Source organism: Amblyomma mixtum, chromosome 1 (genome assembly GCF_055824585.1).
Source record: "Amblyomma mixtum isolate Tamu chromosome 1, ASM5582458v1, whole genome shotgun sequence".
NCBI classification, from domain to species: Eukaryota; Metazoa; Arthropoda; class Arachnida; order Ixodida; family Ixodidae; genus Amblyomma; species Amblyomma mixtum.
In genome coordinates, this window is record NC_143012.1 from 83,778,892 (window position 1) to 83,792,189 (window position 13,298).

At 47.2% G+C, this 13,298-nt stretch overlaps 1 protein-coding gene across 1 annotated transcript; it reads left to right on the forward strand.

Moving 5' to 3' along the window:
• Positions 1-1,886: 1,886 nt before the first annotated feature.
• On the forward strand, positions 1,887-10,357 carry LOC149367019 (serine/threonine-protein kinase PLK1-like). The gene is made up of 6 exons (XM_089572588.1): positions 1,887-2,083; positions 4,242-4,349; positions 5,623-5,736; positions 6,936-7,249; positions 8,354-8,553; positions 9,856-10,357. The coding sequence occupies exons 1-6, from the start codon at positions 1,949-1,951 to the stop codon at positions 9,978-9,980; spliced, it is 996 nt and encodes a 331-aa protein (XP_089428714.1). The 5' UTR covers positions 1,887-1,948; the 3' UTR covers positions 9,981-10,357.
• The last annotated feature ends 2,941 nt before the right edge of the window (positions 10,358-13,298 follow it).

Here is a 13,298-nt window from a genome sequence, read left to right on the forward strand (position 1 = left end):
TTTCGTATCTTGTAGTACCGCGTTATTGTCCTTTCCGGGAAAATCCACACCGCAACTCCCCTTTCTCCCTTGAGTCACCGGAGATAAGCACACGCGGATACTCCCTACCCCTTCTTCGACTTTTGTCCATTTTCTTGCTGTTGCCACTAGAACTGTGGCTTTGTCCCTTCCTAGATTCTTGGTTCTTGGTGGTACTGACCTCAATTCTTGGCTTTTCACTGTTAATCTTCTTGCTGCCACTCCGCTCTTTATGAGTCACTTTTGCACAGCTTCTCGTGATTCCGGCTCTCTGACCTATTTTCTCTACATTGCCGAAGCCATTGTCCATACTGAGCACATTTTCTGCCCTGAAATGTACTCCATTTTCGCTTACAATGCCGGTCGGGGGCACTTTTTCCACCTTCACTATCTACCCAGTTAAGTCGAGCACGCAACACCTGCACACCAGTATTTCACAGTCCCTGCATGCAACCTACATTTAAAGCGAAAGATTTACTACGGCATGCTCCGCGAGTTACGCCGACCATGTCGCTTTGACCTTGAACGACCTCCAGCCACTGGGAGCTGCGCCGAAAAAGTTTTTAGGATCGGGAGTTTAAATTGGAATGTAAAGGCGCATAACTGCCCTCTTGAAATAGTGGACACTTCAGTCGTGCTTTAAAGTGCTTACCACTAGGGACAGATGTGCGCTGCATGCGTTGGCATTGACAACGTTGTGCCAGTAACCCGGCACTGAACCTATGGGCTGTCGGTGTTCATTTTTTCGTTGGCGCGGCAAACGTTCTAGACTCCGATGATTTAGAGGAAAGGATTTGAGCTGCATGCGTTATCGCTGGCAACGTTGTGCCAGACACGCGGCACTGCAGCAATAGGCCGCAGCGTTCATTGGGTGAGAAAACTCTCGCATTCAACCATTAACTGCCCCCTGCCAAGGTGGACGCGCTGCCTATCCAGTGTCCGGAGCGTACTCAAAGTTAAACACGCCAAGCCGGATAAAATTGCCCAGTACACCACAGCTTTCGCCATATAACCAAGTTCAAGAGTAGTTTAACCGCAGCTATGTTTTTTGGTTCACACTTTAGCACAAGATGAATATTTGTGGTTTTCGGCTGCTGACCCGAAAGAAGCGTGTTCGATACCGGCCGCGGCTGTCGAGTTTCGATAAAGGCGAAATCCTAGAGGCCCGTGTACTGTGCGATGTCAGTACACATATAAAGAACCCCTGGTGGTCGAAATTTCCGGAGCCCTCCACTACGGCGTCTCATAGCCTGAGTCGCTTTGGGACGTTAAACATCCATAAACCAAACCAATTATAAGAATATTCACAGGCTGAGACACCGCGTAATAACACGTGTTTACATCAATTTCGTCACCTGCAAGCGCCAAAATCCCGCCTCGTAACGATTAACTATATTTTCGGGCATGGAATTTTCGATTGCAACTCTAAAGCGGGAAATCGTAATCATGGGTTAGAGGGAAACCTGAGACTGGCTGAGATAGCACAGACTGTTCACCGTACCCATTCTAGGTCATCGTGAAGCGCATGACGTGTCCGCCTTCGCATCTTTAACGCGTTCTAGTGAAGGTGCGATAAGATCACCCAAAACAGCCCGAGCCCTCGATGACCTGCTGGAGGTTGGTATCTGGAAAGCTTATTTCCGGAAGAAGGCAAGAAAAGGGGTTTCTAGGTCGTGTACAATAGACGAATGATCGAAGTCCCATTGGCTCCGTGAAGGACCACGCCCGACCAATTGTGGCCATTGTCCACCTCTCCCCCACAAGTGACCCCAACCAAAACCGTGAGTTCTTCCCGATCACGTGGTATACTAGCTATGAACCTAGCTTTTCAGAGCCTTCGCGCACCGGTCGGAAACGGCATCGTCGACCTCAGTCGCTGTGCTTCTGCCTTAGTGTGAATTGCAGCTGGGGAAAGCGTGGAATCGCGATCATGTTCCCTCTGTCCGTGATGTCTTCTGCCAGAGGGACCTCGACTGGCACTGCGAAGACCAGAGACGAATTTCCCGAAGTTGTTGTCGACGCGAAATCTCAGACGGAATACACCCTTGGCAAGTTCCTCGGCAAGGTATGTGTCCTTAGAGAACGGGTGCGGATACGTTCCATACAGCAGAACGTGGTGGTAAAGCCTTTTAGTCTAGCCTGTTTATAACGACATCCCTTCAAATTAACCAGAATATTAATGCTGCTGTCGCTTCGTGCGTTGGGTTAAACATAATAAAGGCTTGAGGGCCCGTGCGCTGTGGGAGTAGATTAATGTACAGCTTACGCCAAACTTAACCAATGCCACGGACTTTAGCAGCGTAGCACAGCACGAATGACGCCCCATGACCTCTATATGCATGGTGTGCCTAAGATTTTACACAATGTTTAGCAAAAGACCCTTCGGTTTATAACAGCGGCTTTTCCAGCATAGGATTATCAGAGGTGTTTTAAATACGCCAGAATACAGTCAACATGCGCGAACAAGCTGGCTGGTTAACCATTACTGAATAGTTTACTTTTTCACTACTACTGTTAGGTTCTTTAATTATTGAGAGACGTGTTGCCCACCGTTAGCAATACCCATATCAGTTTTTATAATTTCGAAAACACGGTTACCCTCCGCTGTGCTTAACAAATTTTCCCTACATCGCACCAAAACAGAACTCTCGAAAAGCTTGCAGGAAAAGCAACCTCTCCAGTCCACGTATCTCGCCAAAATTGCCAAACTTGGTTGGGCCACAGCGCAGACGGCAACAGCATTTTCGAAATTCTAAAATCTCTTTCGGACATCACTTACGGTCGGTTCCACGCCTTTCAATAATTGAAGATTCTTACTAAATAATAGTTAAAAAGTTGACTATTCAATATTAACTAACCGGCCTCCTAGTTAGCACCTTTAAGCTCTATTCCGACGTAATAGACCGCTGGCAATGTTATGACTAAAAAAGGTCTTTGCACTGAAAAAGACGGCTTTTAAAAAGTGCTTAAAATCTAAGCCCAAACACCTTGTATGAGTAAGGTGAGTACTATTCTTAGGCTTACCTTTCGAGACGTTTTATTCTTCAGGGGCACTGTTTATCAGGGCTCCACTCTACAGCTGAGAATCAAACTTCAGTGTTCGATTACTTTTTGCAGAAGCTTCTGTATTGTGGTCAGAAGTTGACAATGCCTGTTTATATAAGAAAGCGTTCTGCACAAAGAAAGCCGTTCACCTCAACCGCGCTGTTCGGGGAAGGAGTAATTAAAAAGGAGGTGCTTCGGTGTAGGGCTGCGGAATAACTTCGACCACGTGCGACCCCGATCGGTTAGGGGGACAGGTTCGCCTTATTCTAACTTTAATGCAATAGGGTTAAGGATCCTCCCCCATGAGAGTCCTGCAGGAGATCGCCCGAAGTCTTTCTTTGCTCTTTGGCAGTTCTAACGAGTCAGCAATCATTCCTAGGCAGCCGCACACCTGGGGGTTAGTTGTATCGGGACCCATTGTTTGTATGTACGGAGTGTTTGTAAGGAGAATATAAAGATGTTCTGTATGGGAGTGTTCCCGAACTTCCCACCATCTAATGATTTCGTCCAGCTGGGGATTTTTAACGTGCACTAACATCGCTCACTCACACCTGCGCGTTTTGCGATCCAGGCGGCTGCCGTAGCCGGATTCGAACTCGTGTGCTCTGGCTCAACAGTAAGGGCGCTATAACCACTGAGGCGGGTTCCTCGTGAGGCGGGTGCGACGGAGTATAGCAGGGCTTGTGAACGGGAGCACTGGATCACAACTGTGCAAAACGGGGACACTCGGTTACAGATGCTGCTGTAAATGTTGTGTTGGAAGTCATGTTGCTCAGTTTACAAGTTAACACGATTCTGCCGTTTTCTGACATCCTGCAAAGCTGGCATTGCTGTGCCAATAAAAGGCATCTCAATTTATGCCTCAAAAAGTCTATTGTGAACAATTACTGGCGAATTCCGCTGAAGCACTACATTTTTGCACGTTTACTCTTAATATGTAACGACTGCAACATAATCATTCCAGTGTGCTATTCTTTGTAAACTGAATCATACCTTTGAAACGTATTTCTGGCCATATGCCTATGTTTGGGCATATATGTTGTGCTGTTAGGCTCCAGGCTCATTTTACCTTCGAGTGAAGGAGCCCTTCACCTGAGTGTTTCAGTCGCACAGTGCGACAGCATTCGCCCAGTATTCGTTTGGACAACCATGTAACAAGGCTGGCATTGCTTTTTCAGGGGGGACATGCGCATTGCTTCAAGTTCGTGGACAAAAAGACGAATGTGGTGTACGCTGGCAAGATCGTCTCCAAGAGTCATCTTACATCGACAAACTTCCAGCAATTTGTGAGTATATGTCTGGACATCGTATATTCTCTTTATTCCCTTTTAGTAGAATTTTTGTTAAGGGGACACTGAGGGCAAAAAATTGTCTTTGTTGCTTTTTCTGGCACGCTAGCGAAGAGATTCGGGCCGACTCACCGAATAATAAGAAAACGAAAGCAACAAATGCTTTGCTGCGACATACGATTGGCGCGCATATTCAAATCGGGTTGCGCCATCTCGCGAACGCAAGAGAAAGCTCGCATGACTGCGGATTGGCTGCTGTATCCCCCTTCGTCCTCCTAAAGTTCGCCCTGCTCGCGTATGCGTCAAAATTACTATTCGGCAAAGCGAGCCGGTTCCAAACCCAAACATTTCGTGCATTTGGGCTCGGCGGCCGTATTCTATAAGCATCCATTGTCCACTTTCGATTTCGTCCTGTCGCTTTGGTCACTGTTCAGTCATGCTGTTACAACTTTCTAGCATCAGAGGGAATCAACCCTATCATTGGCCGCCGCGGTGGCTCAGTGCTCGGCAGTTATGGTGCTCGGCTGCTGACCCGAAAGACGCGGGTTCGATCCCGGCCGCGGCGGCTGGAATTTCTTTGGAGGAGAAATTCTAGAGGCCCGTGTACTGTGCGATGTCAGTCCACGTTAAAGAACCCCAGGTGGTCGAAATTTCTGGAGCCGTCCACTACGGCGTCCCTCATAGCCTTTGGGACGTTAAACCCCAATAAACCAACCAATCCAACCATTGGCTGTAGTGCGGTGACATCCAATAGTGAGGTCGTTTCCCAGAGACGCTTGAAAGCCTTAGCAGCAAGAATGAACAACAGTCACCAATGCGATAGGACCAAATTCATTCGAAATGGATAGTGTATCTTTATAGAATACCGGCCCTGTGAGTCGTTTTCTGGCCTTCTCTGCAGCTTATCTAACCTCAGTTTTTGTTGCAAGTAACTTAACGGTAACGTATCCAGACAGACAAACTTCAACTTGTGCACCTCATTTGAATACTTCTCTAAATTTCCATGAAACTATTTGTCTGCAGAGGAAGGTCACAAGCAGTGGACAAAATTTTGCAGTTGATTCCTGCAACACAAATAGCAGTAGAGACGCATATTGCAAGATCCCGTTCTAGTGACCGATTACCTCAATCATAATTACGGCTTTTTTTTTCATTTCAGCGTAAGGTTTTTTTAAATAATCATCAGCAACTGCTTAGTTAACCACTTTTTTTCTTTTGTTTCCGCTTAATGCAACCTTTCCGAGGTGACTAATTATTTTTTTTTCTGTAGCTTGACGAGGAAATCGATATCCACAAAAGCCTGCGGCACAACAACGTGGTTTACTTCCACAGCCACTTTGAGGACGAAAAGAACGTGTACCTGATCTTGGAGCTGTGCATGCAGGTGCGTCAACGTTCCTGCTCTCGGTGGTTCCCATTTGCGCTGATTTTCTTCGCGTTGATTCTAAGATGCTGCTAATGTTATCTGATGTTGTCAAATTTTTGTCCGAGAATTTTTGACATGCTAGTGTAGTAGGATTTTGTCGAGCACTGCTCACACGACGCTGCTGGTAAGAGAACACTTCATTCATTCATTCACCAAATTTACTTTCCGAAGAGAAACGTTGAAGGCGTGAAGCTGGCGTGGCGTTAACAGCACATTATAACCTTGTGCAAAGCGAAAATCAACATTACAGCAAAAATGTGGCGTCGTTTTTTTCTTACTTATCGCCTCTTGCACAGCTGACGGCACTTCACTTACGTATTTTTGAACGCCTGATGACAGGATATCAAGAGTATTCTATCATCCAAACCGCTTCTATGAAATTCTGTTATGCCAGTATGTGTATGGACCTGTATTTGTCACGGCAATTTCAGTGAGAAAGGCCCCATTGCATTCTGGAAGCACAATTTAGGGCGCAGCCCAAGACTGCAGCCGCCGCGGTGGCTCAGTGGTTATAGCGCTCGGCTACTGACCCGAAAGACGCGGGTTCGATTCCGGCCGCGGCGGTCCAATTTCGATGGAGGCAAAATTCTAGAGGCCCGCGTACTGTGCTATGTCAGTGCACGTTAAAGAACTCCAGGTGGTCGCAATTTCCGGAGCCCTTCACTACGGCGTCCCTCATAGCCTGAGTCGATGTGGGACGTTAAACCAAACTAAAGCAAACAAAGCCAAAGAGTGCAAACTGCCTTCGTTGTTTCTAAACCTGTCATATACTACTGTGGTGCCCTCGTGTGGACACTGAGTTTTGTACCACGAAAAAAAATTACTTCAGTCAAGCTTTCATCAAACTGGCGTGATTTGAACAAGTGTGCTAAAGTGGACATGTCCCAGTCTTGAACCTGAATAAATCTACAGTAGCAAGGTGGAAAGTTGGGCGAGTTTAATCTTAGTCATGATGAAGTTAGCGCCAAAAACAAGGAAGAAAGTAGGAGAGAAGACACAATAAAGCATTCGTGTTGTGTCTTCTCTCCTACTATGGTCCTCGTTTTTGGCGCTAACTTCATCATGCTGAAGGAATCTCCGTTTTCTTTGTCGTGTTCTCTAGCGTGTCTAACCTTCAAGGGTCGTCCGAAGGCTTCATGAGCGCATTTAATTCGCAGTCTCTGGAGGATGTCCTCCGGTCCCGCAGTACCCTCACCGAGGCAGAGGTGCGGTGCTTGATGCGCCAGCTGCTCCTGGCCTGCCAGTACCTGGGGCAGGAGAAGGTGATCCACCGGGACCTGAAGGTTGGAAACCTGCTCCTCACCAGGGACTGGCAACTCAAGGTGGCCGACTTCGGTCTCGCCACGCGCCTCCACCACGAGGGGAAACTCAAGAGGACCATCTGCGGCACAGCCAACTACATGGCCCCAGAGATGCTGGCCGGGAAGGGCTACAGCTACGAAGCCGACATATGGTCCGTCGGATGCATCTTGTGAGTCTCACTTGATTGCGCAGAGATGTTCGCAACTGGCTACAGCGCTAATGCGAAAAACGACAGCTCGCCATACCTATCGTACAGGTGTACACTCGACCGTAAATATATAAAAGGTTGAGCCTACAGTCCGAAAATGTGAATGCAGAAACTGACAAATTCTTGCATAGCTTGGCTCATGGTGTCAATAACGAGAGAACTCATGGCCGTGGCATTTACTTGTATTTCGAGCTGGCGAAGCAAGTCGGGCCAGAGTTGAAGGTGGTGATGGGTTCTGCTCAAACTTTGTATAGCGCTGCTCGCAGTCGGGTTCCGTCATGTGAAATAGACGTGAATTTTACGACTGAGGTAGAGACGCTATATATAAATTGTTAATTTAGTGAGAGCAAATTTCCGGGGCAATAATTTTTTCGTATTTAAACTACTCACGGTATCCCGCGGAGCTGAATTGCGATTGTTCATTCCACGATGTTGACAGGTGTCCTTTTATCGGGATAAAATACTCGCGCATATCTGTAATAGATATCATGACCCTTTTTTATGGTTTTTGAACTTTCATAATGCTTTAAATTTCGGTTGCGAGAAACGCTAAGAATCGGTAAATGGGGCGCTCTTTATTGTAAAGCCCAAACTTTTCTTTGCGACCCTCATTAGCGCAACTTGGCGGGCAGCCATCTGCAAAGTCCTTCCTCTGACACGCCTCTGAGGTCGGGAATGGTATACGCCGGCCACCACACTGGAAGCGACGTTCATGTGTCGAGAGAATGGGTTTGAAAAGTTTCTGCCGTGATTCCCGGGTACGCAACCGGGTATGCGTATCTTCCAGCAAGGAACTTACGTATGCCGCAGAGAAAATATTGTCCATAAAAATCACTGTACGGTCCCTCTTCATGTTAAGAAACAATGAGATCATCCACTTCATGTTCAAATCCAGGCACTTAGGTGCATCACGAGCGTCGTTTGCCCGCTCTTAGGTTACCATATCATGGCGACTCGTTGGTAGGGGTCTCCTATAGCATTGCTGTGGCCGCACTCTTTCGAGCTGTGACGTGCTGAGATGACAGACGGTGCGGACACTGACAGGCCGCAATCTGCTCTCCGCAGGTACAAGCTGCTCGTGGGGCGTCACGCCTTCAGTTCGTCGTCGAAAGCGATGATTTACGCCAAAATCAAGAACAACGAATACAGGATCCCCTCGACTGTATCTACAGAAGCGAGCGCCCTCATCCGGTGGATTCTTCAACCGGAACCCGCAAGGCGGCCGAGCATCGAGGCCATCATGCACCACGAGTTCATGGCCAGAGGTAGGCCTGATCTTGCGTCTCTATACTGTGTGTACTGATGACATAAAGTGCTGATGATGAAGCGCTGTCGACATGAAAATTTCGCACATCACGACAGAGTTTCGTTGCAGACTGCTGCAGCGATTTTTATTTCCCAAAACAAAATTGTAAACCGTTTTCTCTCAAAAACAAAATCTTCGACCTCAACTGTCACTAGTACTTCTATAGTCCGTGATATAATTGATGCTGGGAAATACTGCTGTGCATATTACCGACACACAAATAGATCGAAGTCAGCATAGACAGAACGTATTCGTGTAGCCGTCGAAATTAAGAAACCGCAATGGGTTCAGAGTGGCGAAATCAGAAAATGGTTTCTGCACAGGGCAACGTTAAGTACAATACAGCTAAACATCAGTGCAGCTGGCCTGCACACACTAGTTACGATTTGTACAACGCTTGGCGCCATTACTGACACCATAAGTCTACTGCGCCTCGTTATGCATCGATGTTGCTTTGTGGGTACAACTTCTTAAGCACTTGGCGCCGTGGAGCGCAGCTCTCATTGTTCAGAAGCATCAGCTCTTGACTTGCGTGAAGCACTGTTCTAGATGCGCGCATATTGCCAAGCGTTTTTTTATTTTATTTTTTTAATGCTCGCAGCTATTCTTTGCGTTCACATTTCAGACGTTCTCTTCTTTTTTCTGAGAAATGACGCGTATGGTCTACGTTCAGTTCCCCTATCTACTGCAAGACCCAGAACAAATTATGGTAAAATTAAATTATAACACTGTATAATGCCTATCAGAATCTTATTCAGATTCCTTTAGAAAGCTATAGTGTGTCTGTATGTAAGAACAAATTGAAGATTCTTTTTTCCCCCGGTTACCTTTCAGCTAACTCTCTATACTTCGTTTTTTGTGTGTGTTGTCTTCCTTTCTTTACCCGAATGTGCATATTATGACATTTTTTGTTTACTGTTAATTGGTATTTATTATTGTCTATCATTCACTGTTTTCTATTGTGGTAATGTTGCTCATTGTTTTTTTCTTTTGTCTGTTCGACCACTTTTTCCATGATGTGTTAATCGGGGTGTAGGCCTTGTCAGGAGGCATGCTTGGTCTACCTCCTTTAGCCTCACCTCGAGGGCATATTGTACATAATACGGCCAAATAAACATGCCACTGCTACGAGCAGCAGCATGCGGGTCGCCACAGGTCCTCGACCTCTTCTTTCCAGAAGCATACTAATGACCTCGCTTATAGTTTACAGCATTGGCAAATCTCCGCAGCCCCCTGAAAGCTTTTCGCCCTCTCCTTCCAGATCCGCTTCCTGCCCACCTGCCTGCATCCCGTGTCACAACAGAGCCTCAGGTGGACGCCAACGGCAACGCCTTGGACACAGCCGACAGGAAACCCGTCTCGGAGGACAACGAAAATCGTGGATAGTAGGACTGAATTCGCCGATTGAAAAAGATCCACATGGGAACGACTGCTCTTATCTGAGGCTTCAGCCGTTCCAGATTATTGTTTTTCAGTTGTTGTTGCTAGTATTGTAACAAATGTTGTATTTGAAAAAAAAACAAGTGTCAGGAAGCTTTTATTTTCATTCAAGCTTTAAGGCATCCTTTTTCCTGACATGCGCTGTTAAACCATTGGAGCACATGTACAGATATTATTTTTGACAATGCCTCGGTAGTTACTGGAAAGGCTGCGATTGGGCTCCAATGGTGGATTGCTGTGAATCATTTCTGATGTGTACTACTGCTGTAATGCGATTTTAATTTTTATGCGGTGAACTTCTGTATAAACTTTTGTACACGATACTCTGTGTCCGTCTGCACTTTCTGCAGTTGTTGGAAGAAAGCTCTTCATCGTCTCCCAGAGCAAAAAAAAAAAAAATGACGGTGGGAGGCAGAGCTTGTCGACCACATCAACTGCGGTACTGGCATCTCACACGTGTCCAAACACAGGGCGACAGTGGAGGCATTTATGGACGAGAGTGGTCTTCACTGTTACATAGGTTGTAGATGTGCAGCGTGGGCGAAGTGGCGAAAAGCTGATTCCAGAGCCCCAGAACGCTTTTCGGCGTCAAAACTGAAGGCACACGTCCACTCGCGCTTGCGACGGGGTGCAGCATAATCCTCCTTCGAATGAGATTAGTCTCTCACGAAACCTGTTCAGCGCTCATCACTGGCTGATGTCATCAGAACGGGGAAAGTACTGGCGGGTAATCGCGGCCGCCATATTTGGTCGTTCAGCACGATGTGGCGCCGGTCGCGTAAGTACACGCCGCGCGCACCGCCGATAGGGGCGCCACTGAAAGCCTCCTAGTGGTAGCCGTTGGAACCGCAGGCGGCCCGCGTGGCATTCTGCTATCTTTGCAAGTATACGACTGAGGTACTACGCGCGTCATTTTCTACCCGTGGGCGTAGCGTGCAGTTAACTTTGCGAAAGAAATTGCCGACGATTACATCATCATCAGCCTGACTACACCCACTGCAGGGCAAAGGCCTCTCCCACGTCTCTCCATTTAACCCTGTCCTTTGCCAGTTGCCGCCACTGTATCCCCGCAAACTTCTTAATCTCATCCGCCCACCTTACTTTCTGCCGTCCCCTGCTCCGTTTGCGACGATGCTACGACGATTACGTTACTTCCTGATGCGAAATTTGAGCGCAGCTCATCTGCTTTCGATAGACTGAGAAAAAAAGTTCGAGCAAGGCATGTGCGCACAATTGCAGACAATTTGTTACTTTTCACACATCAAGAAACAGTACACTAACCGCTCTTGATTGTCATAAAGGAAGCTCTGTGGACGAAGAAATAGATGGGTATATGCTCGACTTGCTGCACCAATGCCTGGTTCTCAAAGACGAGGTCTGCGCAAGTATTTCGCGAGGTTGTCACAGATGTGGGGAAGTTACGAGCGAGAGGAACGTTATGTTCTTCCGCATAAGTGGTAAGAAATTCCCGCTTGTCTCTATATCTAAATTAAAGCCCCCACCCACCCTCGTAGGTGGTGGTGGTGGTGGTGAAAACTTTTAATTGCTGAAATAGAGTTTGGGAGCCACAGAGTGGCCCCGCTGCATGGTCTGGTGAAAGGGGTGAGAGACGGGGCATTGTCATGCGGACCCTGGCAGGTGGCAGCGTCTCTGGTACAACGTTGTCAATGCCAAAGCATGCAGCGCACATCTGTCACCACCGCAACGTAGCTTAAAGAACGATTGAGGTGTCCACTGTTCCAAAAGGGCATTTATGCGCCTTCCCTATGGTTCAGGTGTCCACAGAGGTGTGTGAGAAATATACTGCGCTCTTCCTTTCCTGAAAAACCAATTTACAAATTTTACCCTCTGCTTTCCAAGCCCCGTTCTATTAGTTTCGCAACTGGGGGAGACAGATACTGCGCATTTCCTTTACTCAAAAAAATGTTTTTTGTTTTTATGGGGTTTAACGTTCCAAAGCGACTGAGGTTATGAAAGACGCCGTAGTGAAGGGCTCCGGATAATTTCGACCACCTGGGGTTCTTTAACGTGCACTGACATCGCACAGTACACGAGCCTCTAGAATTTCTCCTTCATAGAAATTTCATTTATGTTCCCTTAAAACTGTAATACCCTAGTTCGTGGCAAGGGCGCAAAAGCATAGCCCGACGTAATTAAGTGGGCAAAGCTGATTAGATGGCGAGTACACTGCGTCCTTCTCGAGGTCGACCATGGTACCGTTTAAGACCCGCTTTTACAGACAAAAAAATTACCGCAGACACTACTTTGTAAGTTCTAAAGTGTGCTTGGTGAAAGCCCTGTGGTCAACCCACTGCCGATTTCCCGAACCGCTCGGCGCGGAATCACTGGGCCGCTTCGGAGCCAAGCGTCTCACTCACTCGACTGCAACGAGACGTCTGGCGAAGGAGCGGCGGTGTAGCTGCCATCGCCGACGCGCGCGCGCTCGTTCTACCCCTCCTGTGTGACGTCACGGTTGCTATGTACAGCTGCGCCCCCCGCGCGGATTGCTAAGGAGGGGAGGATTTTTCGCTTTTACTTTCTCCTTTCCAAGCGCCCGCTCCACTGCTTTCGCAGCAAGCGACAAAAAAAACTACTTGCGTCTAGGGGACGATTACAAGCGCCGATTAATAAGGGGGGATAAGAGGAGTTGCTGAGAACGAATATCTTTTCCAGTGGGGATGAAGTTTTAATTTCGATGCATTGAAGGCTTCTATGGGTAGCAATTAGAACGATACCACCCCTTTTATTAGTTCTGTCACGACGAAAAACATTTAAATCAGAAGAAAGAGAAAGAATCTCCGAGTCCGCAATTGAACAGTTTAACCATGTTTCCGTGAGAATAAGGAGGTTAGAGTCTGTGGTGTGAAGCTGGTTACGAAGAGCATCAAGTTTAGGAAAGAGACTTCTAATGTTAGTGTATAAAAAAGAAGTGTTGGAAGGGCTAGAGCGGGGACGATTAGCTTCTACGAGTTTGAAGGGCGTGGCACTTTCTGACTACTGTGATGAAACGTGTACGTTTTCTTCCCGATGATTAGGATCTCATGTCGGAGTTTTAATTTTTTTTCGTCTTGTGCTTTGCAGAATTTCACAAGATGCTTCCTGGCCTTGACCGTGCTTGGGCAGTAGTCCTCAGATATGCTAAACTCTGTACCTTTTAACATTTTGGCGCATGAAAGAACCTTTTCCTTCGTATTAAAATGTGCAACTTTAACCATGATCGGCCTATTCCTGACCGCCCTAAACTTTCCTAATCTGTGGGCTCTT

What these genes read in the sequence shown, in the direction of transcription:
- LOC149367019 (XM_089572588.1), top strand. Translation starts at nt 1,949, where the DNA reads ATGTTCCCTCTGTCCGTGATGTCTTCTGCCAGAGGGACCTCGACTGGC. An exon ending in TTGGCAAGTTCCTCGGCAAG is followed by an intron (nt 2,084 to 4,241) that starts GTATGTGTCCTT and finishes TTGCTTTTTCAG; the next exon opens with GGGGGACATGCGCATTGCTT. An exon ending in CGACAAACTTCCAGCAATTT is followed by an intron (nt 4,350 to 5,622) that starts GTGAGTATATGT and finishes TTTTTTCTGTAG; the next exon opens with CTTGACGAGGAAATCGATAT.